The 26,512-nt window shown below is 44.6% G+C and overlaps 1 protein-coding gene across 3 annotated transcripts in view; it reads left to right on the forward strand.

The window, feature by feature from the left end:
• Window positions 1–7,570, forward strand: part of BAZ1A (bromodomain adjacent to zinc finger domain 1A) — a 109,973-nt gene extending 102,403 nt beyond the window's left edge. For all 3 annotated transcript variants that reach the window (XM_065402920.1, XM_065402918.1, XM_065402919.1), the window contains 3 exons: window positions 4,571–4,716; window positions 6,642–6,729; window positions 7,298–7,570. In XM_065402920.1, the coding sequence (XP_065258992.1) occupies window positions 4,571–4,716; window positions 6,642–6,729; window positions 7,298–7,488 (425 nt within the window). In that variant the 3' untranslated portion in view covers window positions 7,489–7,570. The remainder of the gene's footprint in view (window positions 1–4,570; window positions 4,717–6,641; window positions 6,730–7,297) is intronic.
• The last annotated feature ends 18,942 nt before the right edge of the window (window positions 7,571–26,512 follow it).

The raw sequence follows: 26,512 nt of genomic DNA on the forward strand, positions 1-26,512 counted from the left end.
TCTTGTTCTCCGATCACCATCTAGTCCTTTTGTGATCTCTTGGCCCAGGAGAAGGACAGGATCAAGCATCTCAACCCTTACATGTTTTATCGTATGGCTTGGTTTTTGGCATATTAGTGCTCTGGAGATGTATAAATGATCCTTAATAACAGTAGAAAGGACTCCACTAGAAAATGCTGTTCAGCCAAGTGGAAGCATTTTTTCCATCTGGGCACAGAAGAAACTTGTATCTCTTGAGTCAGCAGATAGTCCAAAATGAGGGGAATATCTTTTCTCTCAACACAGCTGAGCTTTCCCTCAGTTCTATACAAGTCTACCTGGCAGCAATCAGTGCATGCTATCTATCCTCTGGTGGTTATTCAGTGTTCACTCTCCGATTGACTACCAAATTTTTAAAGGGCCTAATTAGAAGTTTCCCACCACTAAGGAATCCTACTCCTCGTTGAGACTAAAATCTTTGTACTTTCAGTACTCATTAAGCCTCCCTTAGAACCATTAGCTTCCGTGTCTCTCATATCAATGGAAGTTGCATTCCGTATGGCTATCACCTCAGCCAGAAGCATGGGTGAGCTAGGAACTCTAATGGCAAATCTGCCATACGCTATATTCCATAAGGACAAAGTGTCTTTATTACTCTAAAATTCACCCCCAAAGTAGCTTTGACGTTTCACATGAAACGATCAATAGACTTACCTGTGTCCCCCCTCTCCCTGAAACAGCGTGTGTCTGGAGAGGAGACTTCATTCCCCGACTTCTACCCGCGAAGGACAAAACCAATTAGAAAATCACCTAGATTGCTTGTTTTGTTTTCGTTTGTTTGTTTGTTTGTTTTTGTGTTTCTCGCTACAGCAGAATGAGTCCGAGGTTAAGTGGCCATGTAGGTAGTATTGGATGTGGCCCACAATGGTAAATAGGTTGAAAATCAGTGGGTTAAGTTATATCCTCTAAGTCAGGGGTCTCAAACTCCCGGCCTGCGGGCCATCTGCGGCCGGTGAGCCTCCCCAATATGGCCCGGGGGGGCTCCAGCAGTTTTGGGGCCGGGTTTCTCCAGTGGCCCCACCTGCCGCCCCTGGGCTCTCCCCCCTCAGGGGCCCCAGTAGCGCAGCAGAGCTGAGCAGCGGCTGCCGGCCCCTCCCTGCGGCGCAGGGGCGGGACGGGGCTGTGCCTCCACGCACTGCCCCTGCCCTGAGTGCCCCTGCGGCCGCAGTGCCTGGGGACAGAAGCGTGCAGAGGCCCCCCGGCCTGCCTTGGAGCCCCAGGTAAGTGCTGCACCCCCAACCCCCTCCCCGAGCCTGCACCCCCTCCCCACGTACCCCAGACCCCCTCCCCCACCCAAACTCCCTCCCAGAGCCCAACCTCTCACCCCTTCTGCACCCAAACTCCCTCCCAGAGCCTGCACCCCAATTCCCTACCCCAGACTTCCTCCCCCACCCAAACTCCATCCCAGAGCCTTAGGCAGGTGGGGGGGTGGAGTTTTGGGGGGGTGGTTTCTGTGTGGCATGAGTGACATTGGCCTGCTGGGAGGATTTGAGGATTGGCACTGGCCCTAAGGTAAATTGAGTTTGAGACCTCTGCTCTAAGTGGATCTTGGGTTGTATCCTGCTCTGCTACCAGCTGCTGCATCTTCCTCCTCCTCATGGGTTGAGGGCTCATTCTGCAAGAGCACAAGCAGATTCAGTGGCATCGCTTCATAAAGTACCCATTTCTTGACACTTGCAGAACAGCTACGTGGAGTTCCATACATATGTTTGCGCATCATGATGTTCGAGTGCAGAACTCCTCTGCTGATTCATTCTTTGGGACGGTGGTTCTCCAAACAGCTCTGCCATTTATCTCCTCACACCCTCCTCCTACTTGAGTACTGCTTGTCAGTCACCCATAGTGGAATACACATAGGGACCAGGTCTCGAAGAAACTGTTACTTATAGTAACTGGAGGTTCTGTGGTCCCTATTGGTATTCCACTACCCACCCTCCCTCCTTCCCCTCTTTGGATCTCTACTGGGGAAAAGGAGTTAATGAGAGCTGGCAGTTTCTTAAACAGTATTAAAGGCACAACATCAAACTATTCCCATGCAAAAGAAAGATAGGAAGAATAGTAAGAGGCCCATATGGCTCCATGAAGAGCTCTTCAAGGACCTGAAACTTAAAAATGCATCCTACATTGGAAACATGGACAAATTGCTAAGGAATACAAAATAGCACAAGTATGTAGGGACAAAATCATAAAGTGTAAGGCACAAAATGAGTTACATCTAGCAAGGAACATAAAAGGCAGTAAGAATTGGTTCTATAAATAAGTCATGAGCAAAAGAGAGTGTAGGTCCTCTGCATAGTGGTCAAACAGAGCTAATAATGGACAACACCAAGAACACTGAAGTGTTTAAATGCCTATTTTGTGTCAGTCTTCAAAAAAAAAAAAAAAAAAAAAAATTGTGACCTGATGCTTAACACAATTAATATTAACAACAAGGGAGAAGGAACACAAGCCAGTACGGGGAAGGAGCAGGCTACATAATAATTATTTAAGTCATCAGGGCCTGATGAAATTTACCCTAGGTTACTTAATGAATTAGTTGGAACCATTTGCAGTTTCTTCGAGAACTCGTGGAGGAGAGCTGAGGTCCCAGACGACTAGAAAAGGGCAAAGACGGTATTTATCTTTTTAAAAGGGTGGAACACAGAGGGGAATTATAGACTAGTCAGTCTAATTTTGATACCTGGAAAGATACTGGAACAAATTATTAAACAATCAAATTGCAAGCATCTAGAGGATAATAGGTGATCAGAAATAGCCAACATGGATTTGTGAAGAACAAATCATGTCAAACCCAATTTCCTTATTTGACGGGGTTACTGGCCTCCTCGATAGGGGACTCAGGGTCCAGCAGTAGGTAGACTTGTATTGATTTTAGTAAAGATTTTGACACAGTCCCCACATGTCCTTCTCATAAACTAACTAGAGAAATGTGGTCTAGATGAAATTACTTTAAGGGAGGTGCACAACTGATTGAAAGATTGTACAAAGAGTAGCTATCAATGGTTCACTGTCAAACTGGGAAGATGGATCTAGTGGAGTCCCACAGGGGTCAGTTCTGGGTCCCGTAGTAGTCAATATTTTCACTGATGACTTGGATAATGGAATGGAGAACATGCTTATAAAATTTGCAGATGACACCAAAGTGGGCGGGATTTCAAGCGCTTTGGAGGACAGGGTTAGAATTCAAAGCGACCTTGACAAATTGGAGAACTGGTGTGAAATCAACAAGATGAAATTCAATAAATACAAGTACTTCACTTAGGAAAGAAAAATCAATGTACAACTACAAAATGGAGAACAACTGGGCTGGGCAGTAGTACTGCTGAATAGGATCTGGGGAGTAATAGTTGATCACAAATTGAATGGTGATGCTTTTGTGGGGGGGGGGGGAAGCCTATAATCACTCTGGGGTGTATTAATAGGAGTGTCATACATAAGATACGGGATGTTGTTGTTGTTCCACTCTGCTTGGCATTGGTGAGGCCTCAGCTGTACAAGTTTGGTACCATGCTTTAGAAAAGATGTGGACAAATTGGGTGAGTCCAGAGGAGAGCAACATAAAATGATAAAGAATTTAGAAAACCTGGCCTATGAGAAGATTTTTAAAAGTTGGGTATGTTTAGTCTTGAGAAAAGAAGACTGAAGGGGAACATAAGTCTTTAAATATGTTAAGAGCTATTACAAAGAGGAGGGTGCACAGTTGTTCTCAATGTCCACTGAAGGTAGGACAAGTAGAGGGCTTAATCTGCAGCAAGGGAGATTTAGGTTAGATATTAAGAAATCCTTTCTAACTATAAGGATAGTTAAGTACTGGAATTGGGTTCCCAGGGAGGTTGTAGACTCCCCATCATTGGAGGTTTTTAAGAACAGGTGAGACAAACGCCTGTCAGGAATGGTGCAGATGTAATTGGTCCTACCTCAGCATGGACTAAATGACCTCACAAGGTCCCCTCCAGCCTTACATTTCTATGATTCAACATTGATAATGAAGGTTCTGTAAACAAACTTCTATATGATATTTAGCTGTAAATTGACTCCCAAAGTGAGTAGTGAGAGAGAGAGAGAGAACCCAAATGCTTCGGTCTTTTATTGCCCTGATGAGCCACATATCCAAAGAAGTGAAGCAGAGCCCCATCTGCTTTCTTTATACTTTGGAAGAAGAAATTAAGTAGTAAAATCCATAGAGTTCCTGCCTCGTTTGCCAAACTTAGCTTTTCAAATCCACCTCCACTAGCTGTGAATAAGGTCCACAGGATGGGGTAGCTGGGCAAAATAAAGCTTAGCAGAAGTGCTACTAGTACATCTGCATTTAAAACAGTATGAGGGTGGGAGCGGGAGACATTTCCCACCCTTTGCTAACCAGACCGGCCTGCAAGAGAGCCCTACCTGATCTTGTACCTTCCCGCCCTCTACATCCCATTAGCTCTTGTTGGTATGTTACAAATCCAGTGTTTTCATGTTTTATTAAATACTTAATATTGATGTGCCATTTTCTTTCTTTTTGTCAGTAGTTTTGTGATCTATTTTTCAGATTCGTCTCCTCACACCTCATTGAACAGGAGGAGTTCGGGTCGCCAGGGTGGAGTCCATGAACTGTCAGCTTTTGAACAACTTGTTGTGGAACTGGTACGGCATGACGACAGTTGGCCTTTCATGAAACTGGTTTCCAAAGTCCAGGTATGCATTTCCCTGAAAGTCCTATGGGCTGGTACAGAAGAATGGTAAGGCTATACTAGCATCACAGAATGCCTGTTCTCCTCAGTCACATTGAAGCTGCTCCTGGTGCCTGGGGGTTGCTCTGGTATTACCAGATCTGGAATTTCTGTTCATTTCTGACCAACTTCTTACACAAAAACTTGAGACTTGAAACTGACAAGAGCAGGAATTATTAGGCAGCTGGAAGGAGTGATTTTAAGATTAAAGGGGGGAGGGGAATCTCTATCTTCATAGAGAAGTGGGTTGGCGTGGACATTGTAACCATTTACACACATGAATGAAGGGTATAAACGTCAAAGAGAGAGGAGTTACTTAGATCAGGAACAAGTAGGGAGGGCAATATCTTGGAGTAATGGGATTAAAATAAGAAAATCTCTGTCTGAATTTGAGAAGAGCTTCTGGATGGGGAGCTGTATTAATCTTGACCTTCAGAAGAAAGTGGTAGAAGCTCCATTGCAGATACATTCAAACTAGACTAAGCAAAGCACTAGAGAAAAAGTCCCATCTATGATTTGAAAAAGAAAAATCCACAGCCAATTACACTTTTAATTGTCCATGTAGTGCCAGAACATATTAATTTAATTACTTGCTGCCTGTCAGTGTGCCGACCTGTATTTACAAATCCTGGATGCACTTAATGATCACTCTGTATAAATGCCAAGGAATGGATGATTTTACCCACCTGGCCTTCTTCACTTCTAATTCCTCCTGCAAATTCCCTAGCAAGTTGCACCCCAAGATGTATGTTCAGAAGAGAGCCCATAGCCAAATTATATCTGGCTAAAAATGTATATGCATGTTTCTGAGTTTTCTTATCAGACAACCAAATTTGGGATCCAAATTGTCCCATAAACAAGACACCTTTTAAAAATGTCTTCTAGTCTGATTTGGGTGGGTACCTTGGAATGTGTGCTTGCACAGAATTCAAGGTTTGTGAGCCAAATGATCAGTGTCTGGGTTCAGTAATCCTCCTCCCCTATGCTTTAATCATGTATGCATCTCTTACTTTGACTAACTCTGAGTGATTGACTGAGCGGCTGCTCTCTCATTGTCTGGCATCTGCATACAGTCTATCCTATATGCCACATAGAAATCTGCAGTGTCCCCTACCCTTCAAACAGGCCTAACTGGCATTTCAAGGAACAAAATAGTGCAAGTATGTGAGGAGTAATAGAGTGAAAACAGCCATCCCTCAGCATCAAGGGGCTTGTAATATTCTAAAAATAACTACTACTACAAAATGAAAAGAGTTTGGAGATACCTTAGAACTATAGAAATGTAGGGCTGGAAGGGACCTCAGGCGGTCCCCAGCACTGAGGCAGGATTAAGTAAACCATCCCTGACTAGTATTTGTCCAAGCTGTTTTTTAAAATCTCCAATGATGGGGATTCTACAGTCTCCCTTGGAAGCCTATTCCAGTATAGTATAGCATTGTACAATACATAATATTATGTAATATAAATTATTTTTGCATCTTAGCAAGTTTGAACAGCTCTAACACAAGTGTAAAGCTTATAAATTAAACCACTTTTTTTTTTCTTAATTCCTCCATCAGATATTTATGCTTGGGGTTCTTTGCCCAATTTTTTTAACTTCTCTGAATGCATTATTGATTTGTTTTATATTTTGTTGTCTCTTGCTTGAACAACTTCAAAATTAAGTCAAAAAATTAATAGTTGAATTTCAGTAAATTCTGGTTGTCAATAAAAGGCCCGTTAAGAGTCTTTCCGCTGTAACAGTAGAAAGTCCAAGTAAATGTGTGGCTTTCTGTGTATATCTTAACACCTAATTATTATGAATTGAATTTAAGTTTATGTATATTTTTACATAATAAAATGAATAGTAAATAAAATAGTGAATACTTTTTTTTTTTATTTTTTTTTTAGGTACCAGACTACTATGATATTATCAAAAAACCTATTGCCTTAAATATAATCCGTGAAAAAGTGAATAAATGTGAATACAAATTAGCATGTAAGTACTAATTACTGAAGTAATTAATCCTCTGATCTGTTCTTTACAATTAGAGGTCTTAGCCCCTTAAAGAAGCAGAGCTGGTATGGGAGAATTTGAAAACTGGTATTTCTTCAAAAAAGCATTCTTAGAAATGTATGAACTGCTTTTTTCAGTGTAGTGATTGTGTTAGTAGCTGATAATGTTTTCACCCCTCAGCTCACAGAGAGTAATGCAGGTGAAATGTAACTAAAGTGAATGGTCATGGAGTTTCAATTACATTTTCAAGCCTTAGAGATGGTACCTGTTAAATAGGGTTGTGGCACATTGATGGGATACATACCAGAAAACTTCCATTTCCATTGCTTGAAGACAGAGGACTCTGACTGTAGGGTTGTTAATCTGACACTATACATACGCACTAAATTCACCCCATTTATTGGTGAAGATCTCTTTGTTAGCAACCGTCTTTGCGAAGGGCAGCATCGTACTGAATTCTGTAGTGCCATACAGTATGCTTTACTCATACTATTATCTATGGTGACCTGGCAAATGCACTAAACTCATTTCTTTAATTTTTATTTACCAGCTGAATTCATTGAAGACATTGAACTGATGTTTTCAAACTGCTTTGAGTACAACCCTCGTAATACAAGTGAAGCAAAAGCTGGAATAAGACTTCAGGCTTTTTTCCACGTTCAGGCTCAAAAGCTTGGACTCCCTATTGCATCTGGTAATGTGGACCATGCTGCTCCAGCTGCAAAGAAGTCACGAATTTAACCTCTTCCTTCCAAAGGATTTTTTTGAGGGAGCCTTTATATTCATGAAAATGAAACATTAAATCATGCAGTCATCATATCTGTATAAAGCAATAATACCAGTTTAACCACCTTGAAGTGTGGCCTGCACTATATTCTCAATTTAATATTAAGCACTCAGGAGAATGTAGGAAAGATTACCTTTGCTACAGTTTTATTCAGTGTCTAATAACTTTGACAGATGTATTGGATACAGTACTGGTTTACAGAGGTTTTGTACATTTTTTAAGACATTCATGTGTCCAAATATCTTCCAGAAATATTTTTTCTGCGCCATATGACCTTGTTTTATCCTCTAGATTTTCTAGGAGCTGTGGTATTGTGAGGACTTTATCAACTCAGACAAAATCTTCTACTGTAGCACAGTTGAAGAAACTGTGTAAATATCTGAAACTCTGAGTACACCTTTTCAACACTACACATGAATGAGTACAATTGCATATCCTTTAAAGTACTGTACCAGTGCTGGCTGGAGGTATTCAGTCTGAGTTTATTAAGTAGATATTTATTTAGCATTCAAAGTAATTTGTGAATTTGTTTTGTATTTATAAAATTTGTATGTGGGGGGGGGGGTAAGAGTTCATTAACTTTTTTAATTTTTCTCCTGTGTTTTGTTTATTGTCTAACTTCCTGATGATCAATTGATAAAATAATACCCTCTCCTCTTGCTGGCAGTTCTTTAAGCAACAAGTAACTTGCAGGACTGTATTATAAGTTTCTATGTACAACTTTCTAAGTGTACAAATAAAATGATACATTTTTCAAAGTATTCTGAGCTTCTGAAGTTACTGTAGTCTGCCATCCTTATGCAGTCCATGGTCCCAGTGATTTCAGGTGGGAAGCTGCTTGTGTGAGAACAGCAAGATTTGGCTATGATGAAAATTTACCTTAAAATAGCATAACAATCTTAAATTATTCTTAAATATTTCTAGCAGTCTTGAACATAAGCAAATCCAAGCATCTTATCCCATCTCTTGTATACTATTCTACACCAAGTTGTTGATGCAAATGCCTTGAGAATATAGGCAGAACTGTGTGATACCCTATTGATCAGCTTTTTATTCTCTTAAATAATATAAAACTTTGTAATGTTTAGTTAGCCAAAATCTTTAAAACGGTCCTGAAATCCTTTTGCTTATTCTCTAATAGGAAAAAATGAAACTAAGTTTGGAATTAAATATATACTTTTAAAATTGAACTGGGTTGGTGACTTTAAACACTGGCATAAACCAGGAAGGAGTTTTTAAAGCACTATTTTTCAAGCTGGGGATACACCACATGAGCCAGGAACGGCATGAGGCAGAGAAGAGCAGTGGGTAGATCTGGAATCATGCAATTTTTCCCCATACCATCTATGCACACTGCAAACATGCATCGGTGGCTCCAGAAAAGCAGAGGGGATGGTTCTTTGGAAGCTGCACACCTTCCCTCCCTGTTGTGGTGGTGGTCCTTAATGTAGCTAGCGATGGAAGAATCCTTCACATAGCTGCAGGCTCAGACAGCAATTTGCCATCTCAAGTTAATTTTTCTGCTTTTGTGGTGCTTGGCCCCCACAGACCCTGCTTTCCATGGAAGTTCTGTGTTCACACACCAAGGGCAAACACACTGCCTATGGCATGGCTCCATGCAGGCAGCCATCTCAAAGAATCACAGTTACTAAGGAAAGTAACTACACTCTGTAAACCAAGGAGTCCCAGGCCAAAATAGCTCAGAAGTGTGTATTAAGAAATCCATTAATATACTGTCAGAATGTAATAGTTACCAAAAAAAAACACAACCCTTTTGGAGCTAAAGTTTAAAAACAGCATGGGGGTGAGTTGCATGGTGGGATAGCTACCCATGGTGCACTGCTCCCTGTATTGATGCAAGTGCTGCTAGTAAGGATGCGCTCAACTGACATAGGGAGCATAATGTGGACATGCACAACCAATTTAATTACTGCGGTGGCTGTAGGTCAACTTAATGTAAGTTGACTTAATTTTGTAGTGTAGACATGCCCTCAGTCCTCATCTTATTTTTCATTTCAAAGATATCAGCATCAACAGACTACATCTTCATCTAAGTCTCAACATAAAAAAGAAATTATTCCAATCAAGACTTAAATCAAAGCAATATTCCTCTTCATCTTTGCTGAGTACAAGGCTTCAGATTTGATTGGAGGACTGAAAGTTATGGACCAACTGGTGAGGATATGTCCCTTCCTTTGTTTAGAGATAGGCTAGCTCATTTCATTGTCCAATGTAATAAGTCTCCAGTTGTCAAATGGGTACTAGATATTCTAGAAAAAGGCTGTGTAATACAATTAGAAAATGTACCCCCTTTCAATTCTCTCTACCTTTCCCTTTTCAGGGAACTTTCTCACAAAGGTCTTCTATCAGAAATTCAGAAACTGCTTCTCATAGGCACTGTCAGGAAGATACTGATCTGTGGGATTAAGGGTTTTATTGAAGATACTTCCTGGTACAGAAGAAAAAATAAGAGTTTCTATCCAATTTTAGATTTAAGAAAATTGAACAGGTTCATTCAGAAGTTCCAGTTCTGATTGCTAACCCTAGTTTCCATAATTCCTTTGCTTTCAGCTAAGGATTATTTCACAACTCTTGATTTCAAGGATGCATATTTCTATCCACCCAAATCACCAGAAGCACCTTTGTTTTGTAGTTGGACAAAGACATTTTCAGGACAAAGTCCTACAACATTTGGGCTTTCTAAAATGCCAAGAGGCCTTACAAAGTTCCTTTTCTATAGTGGCAGTGCATAGAGAACGGTATCTTTGTTAATCATATTTGGGTGATGGCTGCTAAAATCTTCACGTGAGGATCTCCTACTTCACATCAAGTTTATAACCTCCCTTCTTATGGACTTGGGACTGTTTCTGAACAGTCATATCTCTGCCCAAACTCCAGAGAATTCATTTAATCAGCGCTATACTGGACTCAGGAGCAGGAAGAACTTTCCTTCTGGAAGATTTTGGAAGACAGAGTTGATCCCAGAAAGTGATTTTCTTTTTGAATCTGAGGGGGGCGGGTGTCTCATGACAGCAACCGCTTATCTACTCAATTTGCATGCCTCACAATGACGTCAAAGCAGCTTTGGATGTCTCAAGTTTACAAACCTACTCTGGATAGTCTTCAGATGTTTTTCACCATGCCTCAAAACATTCTAAATTTGTTGACAGGTATATCAAATGTTCTTAGAGGTGTCTTGTTCAGTCTCCTTTCACCATCTGTCATGATAACCTCTGATGCATCCAACAAGGGATGGGGACCTCATCTGGGTCATTTTATTCATCGACCACTGGGTGTCTCAACAAAAGAACTGCTTATAAATGTTTTGGAATTAAGAGCCATTTGTTTGGCTCTCTGATCTTTTCTTCCTCATATAAAGGGAAAGGGTGTTCAGGTAGTAAAGGACAATACAACCGCTATGTATTATGTCAACAAGCAAGGAGGCACGCATTCTTCCCTATTATATGCAGAGGCAGTCAACTTATGGGATTGGTACATTCTTTATAATGTCTATCCAGTAGTCCTGCATTTAGCAATGTGTTAGCAGATCATCTCAGTAAGGACAGTTGTCAGATGAATGAATGTTCCCTGAAGGATCAAGTGGTACAAGTTTTCTCCAGATGAGATTAGCCTGTTGTAGACCAATTTGCAACAAGGTTCAACAAAAAGCATTGTCTCTGTCCTTCCTGCTCTTGATCAAAAATCAGTCCACCTCAGACGCTTTCCTATTGTATTTGAAACAGGGCCTTCTGTATGCTTCCCCTCCCCCCTTTCAGTTTATTCGGAAAGTGGTGAAGATACCTCAAGACAGGGGACAAATAACCCTGATAGTATCAGCTTGACCAAGATAGCACTGGTATATGGCCTATAGGATGGAGACTACAAGTGTGTCTCAAGACATGTTGTTGCAGCAGCAGCAGGGCAGGATCCCTCATCTGGACCCTCAATCTCTCCATCTGATGGCCTGGACTATTGGAATTTGCCTAATCTTGGACAATCCTGTTCCTCGCTGGTTCCAAATGTATTGCTCAATTCTAGAAAACAGTGTACAAACAAGTATTATTTGAGCTGGACTAGGTTTGTTTTTTGGATGCTAGGAAAATCTGATTCACCAATTACAGCTGCTATTCCCTGGTGGGTCTTTCAGCCTATCCTATTTTGATTGATGGTAGATTGTATTGTGCACAATACAGGGTTTATCAAGGGGTTGTCTAACATATATATCCCTTTGAGGGATCCGGTTCCAACTTGGGACCTTAATTTGGTCTTAACTAGGCTTAAAAGATCCTTTTGAACCCTTGGCAGTGTCCTTTATTTTACTTACCTATTAAAACTGTGTTTATTATTGCTATAACATCAGCCAGGAAAGGGTCCGCAAATTGCATGCTTTGATGGCTGATCTGTCACTTACTATTTTTCATAAGGACAAGATGGTTTTTAGACCTGATCCCAGGTTTTTGGTTGGTTGTTGTTTTTTTAAACCAAAAAGTATCTAAGTTTCATATCAGACTATTATTTACTAGTATTTTTTGCAAAGCTGCATGCTAATAGAAGGGTAATTTGTACTACATACTTCAGATGCTGGAAAGGTGGTGTGCTTGGGAGGGGGTTCCCACATAGACCTTCAGGTGGTCTTTCCATCCTGAGGCAGTCCAGTACCCACAGAGGTATGGTGATTCATTTGGCAAGGCTGTGTCGGTTTAACATGTACATGGTTTTGAGCCAGGCCTAAAGGTATCAGAGATGTAGTCTCACACGTGGTGTAATAAATGGTGAAGCCCAGATGAGACCTACGAGTTGAAGACAGGCCCTTACTGTTGTCTGAGGACTCTGGTGTAAAGTAGTGATTGGCCTGAACATGGTAGAGAATCCGTCCTCAGGCAGTTAGATTTCGTTGGAACTGCCCTGTACTCTCTATCTGCTGAATAGATGTTAATGTGGGCTTTCCCAGGTTGATATGTAGGCCAAGGACTGAAACAGGGCTAAGGCCTTGTTGGTTGCTGACTGGACCTCCAGAGCAGAATGCCCCTTGAGGAGCCAATCGTCCAGACAGGGAAAGACTGCTATACTCCATTGACACAGGTGAGCCGCGACTACTGAGAAGATCTTCGTAAAGACCTGTGGGGCTCTGGAGAGTCCAAAGAGAAGGACACGATATTGACAATATTCTGTGCCTATGACAAAGCACAAAGTGTTTGTGGGAAGGGTGCATAGCAATATGAAAATGTGCATCCTGAAGGGTAAGGATCACAGAGTCACCATCCTGAAGTGCTGCAAAATTAGATGTTAAGGTCCTGAGGTCTAAGATTGGCCTCCAGATGCCATTTCTTTTGGGGACCAGGAAATATTTGGACTAAAACCCTCTTCCAACTAATTCTCGGGGAATTAGATATATTGGCCCCAGACACGGAGAACTGGACCTCCTGCTTTAAGAAACCCTCAGGAGAGGGGTCCCTGAAGAGGAAGGGTGGAGGGGGGAATAGAATGGAAATGGATATTATTTCACATAGAAACCACCTCTAGCATCCATTTCTCTGTGTTGATAAATTCCCAAGCAGCTAGAACGTGGGATAGATGGTCCCCAGAAGGCCAGGGTGGATGGCAGATTGGCACAGCAGATCTGGAGGAGAGGGATGTTTGTTAACTTGACCAGTATGTCAAAATAGTCATTTAGAAGAAGGCATAGGTAGGGAAGTCGCTGTAGAGGATGGTCTCTTCTTTTGAGGTTTGAACCTTCTTCTAGGTGGTTCCATATGTCTGGAATAGGTAGGATACGGGTGGTAGTCGAATGGTCAGGAGCACTGTGTTGTCTGCGATTTACTAAAACGCCTCTTTGTTCCAGGCACATAAATCCCAAGTGACCTCAGTGTTCCCCTTGAGGGAGTGGAGTGAGGTATCATATCGTTACTGAAAATCTTAGGCCCTTCAAAAGGGAGGTCTTCCACCATGTTTTGTATCTCCCTAGGGAGGCCAGAAGACTGGAGCCAGGATGCTCATCACATAACAGTGGTGGCTACAGATTATGAAGCTGTGTCAGCAGCATTAAGGGCAACTTGCAAGGAAGCTTTGGTGATGAGCTGGCCTTTGGAAATGAGAATTTAGTACTGCTCCCAAATGGCAGGTGGTCAATAAAATGAGTAAACATAGAATAGTCTTTGAAGTCCTATTTTGCCATCAGAACTTGATAGTTCGCTACATAAAACTGCAGAGCAGCGGACGAGTAACTCTTCCTGCTGAGGAGATCTAGGCATTTATCCTCCTTGTTGGAGGAAGAGGATTTTGAACAAATTTGACCATTTCTCTCTGACTCTGCTTGCCAATTTGCAGGTAGGCCTGAGTGTGGCAGGGATCTGCCATAGATTATGGGCAGGCGACAAAAGAGCCTCATTAAGGGGAGGGCTTTTTTACTCTACCGGTGGTGGTCGTATAAAAAATGTCCACAAGAGAGTGCTGAGACTCTTGTACCTTCTCCACAGAGATTTGAAGGGACTCCACATGTCACTTCATTGGGTCCTGAAAGGTCCTAAAATCATCTTCACAGGAAGGTGATGGTGGCATCACTGCCTCATCAAGGGAGGAAGACGACTTGTATGAATGAGGTGTCTCCTTCTCCATCAGTAGCCACCGCTCCTCCTGTACTGGGGAGATCAATGGTACTGGTGGCTGATGTGGCACAGGTAGGTATTCCAGATGTGGCCTTTTCCAGACAGGTACCCTATAGCATTGGTCCCCATAAGAGGCCCAGTGGTTTCAATAGGCCCATTGTGATGGAAGGGAAGGGAAGGAATTTATGTTCAGAGAGGTGGGGGCATCTTCTGGGCTTTCATGAGTCCTCAGGGTCCACCTCACACGTGTAGGGCGGTAAGGCAGAGAGGTAGAGCACAGAAATTTCAATCTGCCAGCAAGCAGAGCCGGGAGGCACTATTCCTGGTATTGAGTTTCCTGGGTTTATAGTGGTTATTTTTTGGATAATTACAACATCCCTGTTTAATATTTTATACCTAGGGTTTCTGATTTTTTGTTTTAACCGATAAACACCAATAAAACACACCTGATTTTAAAAAAAAATCTGTGTTTATACAATAAACGCCAGAAATAGTTACTTGTATATATGGGCTTGTCTACATGGAGAATAATGCAGACCATGGGGGTTTAATTTATAAAGTACACTAATGTGGTGCATTAATTGGTCCATGTAGACCCTGCTGGTGCACACTAAAAGGTTCCCTTGTACATTAGTATTGTTTGAAACAGTAGTATGTTAAAGCACTCTAGGAAACTTTATGAAGAGATTACTCATTACAGTATAGATGAAGAGAAAGCTCTGAAAAACTCAAATTTTTGGACAACTACATAAAACTCAAAATTGCTAAAATAAACCAAAAGTCCTCCAAAATGAAGTACACCCAAAACCAGAAGCTTATTTATACCCTAAATACTCTCCACTGTAACTACATTTTACCATAGTTTTTGTCACAAAATAGCAAAAATCTCGCTCTTGGGATTTCAAACATAAATTGCTTGACGATTGAAGGAGAGGATATCTACCACGGACTTCAGTGAGGCGTTCCGCAAAGCATCATAGAGAGCAATGTTGTTCAGCACTGCAACAGGTAGAGTCAGCTTATTCCTCACCAGAAGGGGGAGAGTCCAACAAGCACAAATACTCAATGCTTCTGGCCTCCATGGTTACACTGAAACAGTATCTCCAGCTGTTAAGAGTCACTTGCTTTTAATGGTAAAAATGGGCCAGATTTCATACAAGGATGTTATATTACAGCATACTCTCTGAAGCACTGGCTGCTGCCCAGACAGGATCAATTCCCATTTATTCTTTCCTATAGTCTCAAGAGTTTCACTCCATGGGTGGGTTTCATCAAAGAACCTCAGCAGAAGGATAGTTCTTTACAGCAATATAACTGAGCTGGTAGGTAGTATAATGTCACATCAATAGCCTGGTATTCATTATATATAATATATACAATGTATAATTATATACAATTGTGTACACAATCTGCTTTGAATGACGCCTATATGGAGGAGCTGAGGGTCATATGTTATTTGCAGTGTAATTTCCCCCAGGATTTGTAATAATATTTTGGATTTAATGTCACAGGGCATTACTGATCTGTATACAGGTAATACACAATGAAACCAACATACTAGTTTGATAGACTTGCTAGAATTCTATTAATTTAATTTAAAGATACCCTCTATGCAGCTCAGTTTTAACATACATCTTATTTACACTTCCTATATGCAGTTCTCCGATGAGTAATTTTTCTAGTATGTGCTTAATTTTGAAAATCTAAACATTTTTATTGTTTTTCCATGCACAACACCTTAAGTTCTCTTAAAATTCTTCCCTCTCAAAGTAAAAAATTAAAGAGGCTGTGATGCAGTGACACCTTATTATCGGCTAAAAAGGGGTAAAAGCCCGTTAGTCTCATCTACTACACCTGTGCTGTAATTAATTAGTTGTTTCTTAGCTAGAGAGAGTGGACTAAGAGGCATCAGGTGATAACTTAATGGACACCTGAGTCTCCTAAAAGGCTGAACGCATTCAGTCTGTGGGGAGGAACCACAGAGAACAGGATGATTTTGGGAAGGGGCTGGTGCCAGAATCTGCTGGAGAATGAATACCTAAGGATGACGCGGCTAGTGCTCAATACTGGAGCTGGGGGAGAAGACTTCCGAGCAGCCCAGAAAGGGAAATGAAGACAGAGGCCAGACACACGGCTGATTAAACTAATGTCTAAAGTGTCTCAACTAAACATTTTTACCTCCAAAGGGATCTGAACAGGACACATCTCAGGTCGGAGGTCTGAACTGTGCACAAAGGCAGATGGCTGATAGGGCAAGAACTCCTGCAATGTGATACTCTGATGATAGGGGTGCTATGGCAGAGAGTGCAACCACTTACAGAGGCCAATTATATTTTGACTTGGTTCCTGTGAATCATGCAGGTGCAATATCAGAATGTGATTTGGGATGCTGAACTCATTTCAGCTTTGAGCCTCAATTTTGACTTTAATGGGACTCTGTGTGGGCACCGTGTTCCACCCACGTGGATCTGATTGCAGGAGTAGGGCTTTGTATTTTTCCTTCATGGACAATCCTCTATAGTTCCCCACTATAGGAGTCGCATAATGGGCTTTGCAGTCCTGGAATCATTCTACAGCAATATAACCATTAGGGGACATGTTCACAGTGATCTATGAGTTCAATGATCTAACAACAGTTATAAAAGGTTCCATATTCTAACCATCCGCAAGTCCTCTCATTCCACCAGTGGAAGTGATCTCAGACCCATCTATTTATCTTCGGTTGTGCATTTAGGGAAGTTACCTTAAATTCCCATAGTTGTTAATTTTTTTAGATAGTATTTGTTTACATAATTTTAAATTGGAGTGTTTACTAAGGGTAGGATCCAGTGGTGTTGGATTCAGAGAACTGTCTTCAAGCAATATGCTTTATGTAAAAACAAAATTTCCCTCACAGACCAGCACAATACCTGGTAATGCAACTCAAGCAGACTTGGCCTGTGCAGCCTTTGTTCTCAGTGCTAGAGGTGAATGGGAAAGGCACCTCAAGGTATTTGTACAAAAAAATGTCTGCTTCGCCTTCTGTATAAAAGGTCTCGGAGTTATCTGATTCAAAACCTTCAGAATCATCTCCTGAATAAGAAGGGAAAGCTTCAGTTTCAGTAGCACTTGGAGAGCACGGTGAATCCTCAGGACCACTATCCACTTCTCTCTAATAAAAAAGGAAGTTGCTTAAAAGTATCAATACACTGAAGGCAGAGGTCTCTAAAGTATGCGCTAAATCTAGCACATAGAGTTGATTTTCTCATTGTACAGAAGACACTCTGGATCTGGCCTTGTCCCAGAGCAACCCATAACCCCTGGATCGTGCATACAGTCTTTTGGTTGCCAGGTGCACTCATTTGCTCATCAGCGTGGGATCCCAGTCTATCTGTACTACAAGGGAGTGAGGTTTGTATCAAGAGCTCTCTTTGGTTTTGCTTGGTAGCTTTATCCACCAACTGGAAGTCTTGAGGGTTGGGGAACGTTTACTGAGCAGGTCCTTGGAATTGGCTAGTCCTTGGATTCAACACTCATCAAGACAGGATTCTCTGGATCCAACTCAGGCATCTGGATTCCAAGGTCCAAAGAGAAATTATTCAAAACTAAGACTCCTCGAAGGATCTGTCAAATCTATCTAGAGTTTTTTCAGCATCACTAGAATCTCAGATCCAAAGATATCTATCCTCTTCAGACATGGCCTTACAGATCCAAGACCTAGGTCCTTCATATGGATAGATCTTCCCCGTCCTTGGCTCATAGTGTTGGTTTCCTGATCTCTTAGACAGTGGTCAGTCCTTTCATTATTAACATTATTATTTGTATTACAGCAGAGTCCAACTGAGATCTGGGCCCCCTGTTGTCAGGCACTGTAAAAAACACAGGAAGAGACAGTCCCCTTCCCAATGAGAATACAATCTACATAGATAATATAATAAGAGTAGGAGAGGACATCCAGCAGGGCAGTGGCAGAATCAGGAACAGAACTCCTGAGTCCCAACCTAGTGCCCTACAGTACGCTATAATTACGGCCCTACCAAATTCCTACCAAATTCCTGGCCATGAAAAACGCGTCACAGACCGTGAATTCTGGTCTTCCCCCCTGTGAAATTTGGTCTTTTGTATGCTTTTACCCTATACTATAGAGATTTCATGGAGGAGACAGTGTTTCTCAAATTAGGAGTCCTAACCCAAAAGGCAGTTGCGGGGGGGAGCGGGGTGTCACAGTTATTTTAGGGGGGTTGTGGTATTGCCAATCTTACTTCTGTGCTGCCTTCAGAGCCGGGTGGCTGGAGAGCGGCGGCTGTTGTCCAGGTGCCCAGCTCTGAAGGCAGCACACCACCAGCAGCAGTGTAGAAGTAAGGGTAGCAATGCCATACTATGACACCCTTACTTCTGCGCTGCTGCCTTCAGAGCTGGGCAGCTGGAAAGTGGCGGCTTCTGACTGAGGGCCCAGCTCTGCAGTAAGAGGTGCAGAAGTAAGGGTGGCAATATCACATCATGCCATCCTTACTTCTGCGCTGGAGCTGGCAGTGGTTCTGCCTTCAGAGCTGGGCTCCCGGCCAGCAGCTGTCACTCTCCAGCTACCCAGCTCTGAAGGCAGCGCCGCCACCACCAGCAGCAGTGCAGAAGTAAGGGTAGCAATACTACAACCTCCCCTACAATAACCTTGTGACACCCCCACAACTCCTTTTCAGGACCCCTACAATTACAACACCATGAAATTTCAGATTTAAATAGCTGAAATCATTAAATTTACTATTTTTAAAATTCTAGAGCCGTGAAATTGACCAAAATGGACTGTGAATTTGGTAAGGTCCTAACTCTAATACACTGCCTTTTTCCAGTCTTGGAAACAGGGATTCCAAACTATGGCCCTTATGGCCAATTCAACCCTGGTGGCACTTGGGTCATACAGCCTCAGGATGCACCTTTTCAGGAGTCCTCAGGAGGTCATCTTTCAAAAACATAAGAGGGTAACGAAGCCGAATCACTACATTCTCTAGATACTAAGAATTCTAAAAATCTTCCACAGGTTTTCCTGAATCTACCCGAAGTATAGACTTGGCAGGAAGAGTGATCACTATTGAATTACAATCACCACTTCCTTGCAGCATCATGCCTTTTCCTTGGAGGTATCCCTGCCAATTACTAACCAGACCTAACCCTGCTTAAGCTTGTGCAATCTCACAAGATGGTTCAGCTGCCAAAAGTAATCAGTTTTGTGCTATGAATGGGTAGCTGTTTTTTTATTTTGAAACCATAAACCTGATACTGAGTTGGCAAAGCAATATTGTAGCTACTCCACTACTTCTACCATAGCCCATTAACTATTATAGCTGCAACTGGAAAACCTGTACACTTCCTTAACAGGGATTTAAACCTATTGATCTACATTAATCATTATCTATAAGCTACTCCTGTGCAGTGCCTCAACATTACCAAACTGCTCCATTAGATTTCCCTTGCACGGAACTCTAAGCCTGCACAGTGGAACTTCCACTGTTTTTAGGGCGTTCTATTCCCATGGGGATAGCTCAGCATTTGAGCCCTTCGACTCAAAATGAAATGACAACTGTATTGATAGGCTCAACCCTACATTAGTTCACACACACAACAATATTTTCACAACCATAGGGGCTCACATGTGACAATGGTAAAGCATATACTCCTGTGCTTTACCCAAATTCCAAAGAGAAACAGTTTTAATCTGTTTATAAAGAGCACGAGCTGTGGGGGATAAGTTAGGCATGAATTTGCTCTAAAATTTTATCATCACAGGGAACCATTACTTCTGATACATTTTTAGGTGATGACACTTGAACTTTGACTTTTTCTGCATCTACCTTCTATCAGTCATATGCCATAATTACTCCTGGGAGAATTCTGTGTCACTGCGCATGCGCAGAATTCATGGCCCCCACAGATTTCTTGCTTAACTGCAGAAAAATGACTTATGATGGAGAAGCAAAGGGAAGCCACAAAAGCGGTCATGTGCCCACTCCCTGGCAGAGCAGATAGGTCAGTTTGGGCACCCAGAGCAGCCGGTAGAGATGTAAATCACTATGGGGGGGGCGGGCTGGGTACTCGTGTGTGAGAGAAAGAGACACACATTCTGTCCCTCTTGCTCGCTATTGCAGCACGCTCAGCATGGAGGGGCAGGGCTTTGGGGTATTTCTGAAGAGGTAGGCGTGGGGCAGGCTCTGTTCCCTCAGGCAGAGGAGAATGTAGCAGCCTACCTGCTTAATGAATTGTTCCCATTGTTTTTAGTGAATTCCCCCAGGAGTATAAAACAGGTGTAAACATTTTAAAGCTTCTTTACATTGCCAGGGTGTTGTAAAGGAGCCTTATTGTAAAGGACAGTATGGCCTTAGCCTTATAAATGCTTATGGTGCTTTGGTGATTAGAAATGGTCTAAATTTTTGGACTGAAAAATTTTCCTATCAAAATGTGCTCCATGAACTGTTTGCTACTGACCTTTTTGGAGATGGTCAGTAGCCAGTATAAATTGTGAGTTTGAGTCCCCAGCCCTCACTTGCTCTGCAGTTACCTATGATGTAACACTGAGCATATGGCTATATATATTTGTTGACTAATAATTAGAAGTAAAGGGTCAAGACTAGCTATATTACTATAAGACAGAGGGGGTTTGATTTCCTTCAATGCTCCCCACTCCCATTCTCCATCCATTGCATTGTAGTTTAAATAAATTACCAAAATAATAGAAACTAGCTGGATTATATTGCATTATATTGACAAAAAAATGCAGAATTTTAAAATATCGTGAGCAGAATTTTTAATTTTTTGGTGCAGAATTCCCCCAGGCGTACATAATGTAGCCTCAGTAGCATTCAGAACTTGTTTTAACCTTATGTTATGTTCTTCCTCTGACTTTATTAGCCTCACTATAGTTGCTAGAGGTGTCGAGATGGGATGAGCCATTCTTTATATTGTATTGATGTTTATATTGTGTATTTTATTTATGTAATAGGCCCTCAAAGCATAAGGGAGGCATCTATAGAGGTTTTTATAAATGTAAATAACAACACAGTATAGTTAGCATATTACTTTAAAAATATTAATTTCATTTAATGTGCAGATAGCAATGTGGACTTATTTGCCCAGAATCTTTAAATACATCATGGCCCCAACTGCTTTAATTGTTTACATTTTGTTTAATTGTACAGATTTTTTTTCCATTTAGGGCCTGATCCAAAGCTCCCAAGAGTCAAAGGAAAAACTCCCATTGACTTTAATGGGCTTTAGATCAAGTCCTTGCAATATACACAGATCTTTTTAAATAAAATGGACTCCGGTATTTAAATTACTGAATAGTTGTTTGAGGGGCAAATTAAATATGTCTGTATAAAGAGAGAGAGATTTAACTATTTTTGTTTGTAGACTACTTTTCACTCACATTATTGATTTATTGGAAAGGTGAATATGTTCAGAAAATGATTTCATTTAGAACAGAGAATTCAGTCTAAAGTCTACTCTCACTTAGAGTGGTATAAAATCTGATTTCTGAAGTCCATGAAGTTACTCTAGATTTACACGTCTGAAACTGAGAACAGAACTGGCTCTAAGATTAAAGCCTGTAACTAGCTTTGTTTTTTCTTATTCTATTTTTTAAGCACCTGAATGCAAATTTAAGAAACTGACTAACCCTCTGCTAAATTTTTCATAGGAAATAATCTTATTTTCTCTATGAAATAAAATCTAATAGATGAAATCATAATATTGTTTCCTCTTGGATTAAAACTCCCCACTAATATTGGATGTTACCATCTTATTTTTGGAGATAAGCTCACAGAAAAATCTACAGATCTCAAGGCAATCAAAGACAGCCCCTCCCTGCACCTGCTGATCCTTCAGCTCTCCTGCCCAGCACTATGGCTTGGTCTACATTACATACTTACTTCAGTATAACTACATTGCTCAGGAGTGTGAAAAATCCACACCCCTGAGTGACAGTTATACTGACCTTAACCCCCAATGTAGACAGTGCTAGGTCGGTGAGAGAAGCTCTCCCGCCGACATAGCTACCGCCTCTTGCGAAGGTGGAGTTAAGCCGATGGGAGAGCTCTCTCCTGTTGGCTTACAGCATCTTCACCAGACGCGCTACAGCAGCGCAGCCACTTCGGTGCAGCTGTGCCAATGTAAATTTTTAGTGTAGACCTGCTCTATGACTCACCTGACAGTTATATTTCTATTGGTTCCCTGCTTATGTACCACACTCCCCCTGTGAGAATGGTAGTCACAGATTGCAGTATTGCCAACTCTTGTGATATTTGCTGTTATTTGTAAAGCCGTGGCTTTTTAGTCTGATTTAAAAAAAAGCTGAGATTCTTCTTCGAGTGATTGCTCATGTGTATTTCACAGTAGGTATGCGTGCTCGCCACGTGCACCGGTGCTGGAAGTTTTTCCCTTAGCAGTACCCGTAGTGGGGGAGCCCCGCTGCGACTCCTGGAGTGGTGCCTCTATATCGCGCTATAAAGGGGGCTGCGCGCTCCCCCCACCCTCAGTTCCTTTTTGCTGCAAGTGAAGGTAGTCGGAACTTGTGCTCCAGCATTGCTGCAGCGTCTTTCCTTAGCGGTACAATCTTTGACAGTTAGTAGTTCTACAGTTAGTGGCCTGGCTCGGGGCATGCCCCGAGCCCCAGGCTTCAAGTCATGTGACTCCTGTCGCAATTCCATGCCCAGGAGCGATCCACACTCTAAGTGTCTTCGCTGTCTGGGCGAGGCTCACATAAGTGAGCGCAGTAAAATCTGTAAGTCCTTCAAGCCCCGGACTAAGCGTGAACGTGAGATCCGACTCCGGGCCCTGCTTATGGAGTTGGCATTGGCCCCGGCGCGTCGACCCAACCCGGTGCCGGGCACCGTGTCCTCGGTGTGGAGCAAAGCCCCATCCACCAGTCGGCACCGCTCCCCTGCCAAGAAGCAAGGCAAGACCCAGCGGCGCCGAGACAAGGACAGGGGTGAGGCCGGACCCGAGTTGGGCAGCCCACGATCCCCCTCGGGACCCAGACCTCTGACTCGAGTGGAGCGGAGTAGTCCGGCCCTGTCTGCGCGAGCCTCTCCGACGATGAGAATCCCGATGACGCCGGAGGCAGCTCAGGCAGCACGCAATATCCTCGTCCTGCCGGTACCAGGCGTGCTGCCCGAGTCAGGCCCCTGGTCCCGAGGAAAGCCGCCGCTGGGCGTCCACCAGCCCTCCCCGGCCAGGTCGGAGGTTGAGGTCCCTGCTCGATCTGCGGGACCTTCCCGGAGCTCGCGCCAGATCTCCACTCCGTTGTCGCGGTCACCTGAGAGCGAGTCACCAGAATCTTCCTTGGCCCGCAGGGGCCGTAGGCACCGGCACAGAAAGCATCGACACTCTTCCTTCAGCCGGAGTGAGAGCAGTTTGCGATGCCATCGGCACTGCCACTCATACCACGGCGCGCACCAGGCTCAGAGTACATCCCAACCGGCACCGGCACCGAGGCGTCGTAGCCACGGTTGCCGCAGGGAGTCCAGAGATAGCACCTCCGACGTATACGTCTCTTCGTCGTCGAGGTCAAAATCCCGGGGCCGGAGCCGACATGGACGGCACCAGTCCAGCCGCTCCTACGGCACCGTGCGCTCCTCGGTTACTTCGGCCTTGGCTCCCAGCCATCCTTCCCTGGGCCGTGTTGTCCCTCAGGAACATGAGGTAGGGCCTCAGATGGCTCAATGGCAAGGGGCGCCAGGGCAAGGACAGTGGTGCCAGTGGGCACCGTGGCCCCAGGCGCCCGCACCAGTGAGGCCCCACTCTGTGGCTGGGGCATCCCAAGCGCCTTTGGCGTCCCCGCCTTGGCACCGAGAACAGTCCTCTGGTTCGAACCACTGGCACCGCACCCGGACGTGGAGTGCGACCCACCGGTACCACCCGATGCCCTAGAGGAGGTGGTACCTGTCGTCTCGTCAGCACCGGACGAGTCCATAGCGGCGCCGCCTCCTCCCTCTCAGGAGGACTTTAAGGATCATCAAGAGCTTCTCCGACGCGTAGCCACCAACCTCCAGATCCAGGCTGAGGAGATGGAGGAGCCATTGGACAATTTGTTTAATGTCCTGTCCTCCTCGGCACTGGGCCGTGTGGCCCTACCCCTGCACCAAGGGGTTGCCAACATTTCTATCGGACTCCGGCAAACCCCGGCCTCTCTGCCACCCATTTCTAAGAAGGCAGAGCAGAAGTACTTTGTGCCAACAAAGGGGCATGAGTACTTGTACACTCACCCTACCCCGAACTCACTGGTCGTAGAGTCCGTCGACCACCGGGAAAGACACGGCCAGCCCGCAGCCACCCCCAAGGACAAAGATGCCAGGAGACTGGCCACTTTTGGGGAAAAAAGTTTATTCCTCTGCGAGTTTCCAGCTCAGGGTGGCAAACCATCAAGCACTCCTGAGCAGGTATGACTTTAACTTGTGGGGGTCCCTGCCAAAATTCGAGCTTTCCCTCCTAGAAAAGGACAGGAAGGAATTCAGAGCCCTAGTCGACGAGGGTGCGGCAGCGGCGAAAACAGCGCTCCAGGCGGCCTCGGATGCGGCTGACACTGCGGCTCGTTCGATGGCCTCTGCTATCTCCATGTGATGGGCGTCGTGGCTTTCGCTGTCGGGGCTGTCCGTGGAATCCCAGTCCCTCATGCAAGACCTGCCATTTGACGGCAAGGCATTATTTGCGGATCAAATGGACACTCGTCTGCACGGCATGAAGGACTCCCGCACCACCCTGCAGACTCTCGGCCTGTATGTCCCGCCACCCAAGGACAAACCCAGACCTCAGCCCTCGACTCCCCCCATAAGAGGCAGATACGAGCTCCGCCTAAGAGGCCTAGGGACCAGCGGCGTAGGTCACAGCACCAGTCCCGTTCGGCCCCACGCCCCAGCCCCTCGAAGGGCAAGAGGCAGGGGAAGAGGCGTTTTTGACTCTTTGCGGGGGGCCACCTGGCCTGTTGCCAGGGGAACCCCCCAGTTAATAAAGTTGGTTTTTGGCAACCGTTTATCGGCCTTTAGAGTGCATTGGTCCAGTATAACGTCGGACCGGTGGGTCCTCAGTATCATCTCTGAGGGGTACAGGCTGCAGTTTGATTCACCCCCACCACACCATCCTCCGTCCCGGGATGTCCCTGGGGACCCGGAACACGCCCTCCTTTTAAATCAGGAGGTGACGCGTCTCCTTGCCCTGGGCGCAGTGGAGAGGGTACTTGGGGAATTCCAGGCAAGGGGTTTTACTCCCGGTATTTCCTGATCCCGAAAGCAAAAGGCAGGCTCAGGCCCATCCTCGACCTGCGGAATCTCAACCAGTTTCTGGTTCACTGCAGATTCTGTATGGTGTCCCTAACCTCTATTGTTCCGTCCCTGGACCCAGGAGATTGGGTCGCAGCCCTGGACCTCCAGGATGCGTACTTCATATACACATATTCGAGGGTCACAGGCACTTCCTCCGCTTCCTGGTAGGGAGAGACCACTACCAGTTTACGGTCCTTCCCTCTGGCCTTTCCACAGCCCCCAGGGTTTTTACCAAATACATGGCGGTGGTCAGGGCCGGTGCTACCATTAAGGCAAACTAGGCGGTTGCCTAGGGTGCCAAGATTTGGGGGCGCCAAAAAGCGGTGCCCCCAATTTTTTTTTTTTTACAGCATCGCTACACCCCCTCCCCGAGCGCGCGGTCGCCGCTCCGCTTCTCCCGCCTCCCAGGCTTGCGGCGCCAATCAGCTGTTTGGCGCCGCAAGCCTGGGAGGGGAAGAGAATTAGAGCGGGGGCAGCATGCTCGAGGAGGTGGTGGAGCAGAGGTGAGCTGGGGTGGAGAGCTGCCACATGGCTTCCCGGGCTGGGGGGGTGGGGAGCTGCCGCGTGGGTCCCCACCCCAGCTCACCTCGGCTATGCCCCCTCCCCGAGCGCGCGGTCGCCGCTCCACTTCTCCCGCCTCCCAGGCTTGCGGCGCCAATTAGCTGTTTGGTGCCGCAAGCCTGGGAGGGGAGGAGAATTAGAACGGGGGCGGCGTGCTCGGGGAGGAGGTGGAGCAGAGGTGAGCTGGGGGGGGGGGGGGAGCTGCCGCACGGCTCCCCGGGGGGAGGGAGCTGCCGCGGGGGGGGGGGCCTCAGGGCGGGGGGGGTGGGGAGCTGCCACAGGGCTGGGGGAGGCAGGGGCGCAAGGTGGAAGTTTTGCCTAGGGCACAAAACTTCCTTGCACCGGCCCTGGCGGTGGTGGCAGCCCACCTCAGGAGGAACGGGCTGCAGATCTTCCCCTACCTGGACGACTGGCTGCTCAAGGGCAAGTCTCGGTCCCAGGTGCAGGCGCAGATGGAATTCCTGCTAGATACCTGCTCGAGTCTAGGTCTAGTGGTAAACGAGGAAAAGTCCACATTAATCCCGGTT

Source organism: Emys orbicularis, chromosome 4 (assembly GCF_028017835.1).
Source record: "Emys orbicularis isolate rEmyOrb1 chromosome 4, rEmyOrb1.hap1, whole genome shotgun sequence".
Classification (NCBI taxonomy): Eukaryota; Metazoa; Chordata; order Testudines; family Emydidae; genus Emys; species Emys orbicularis.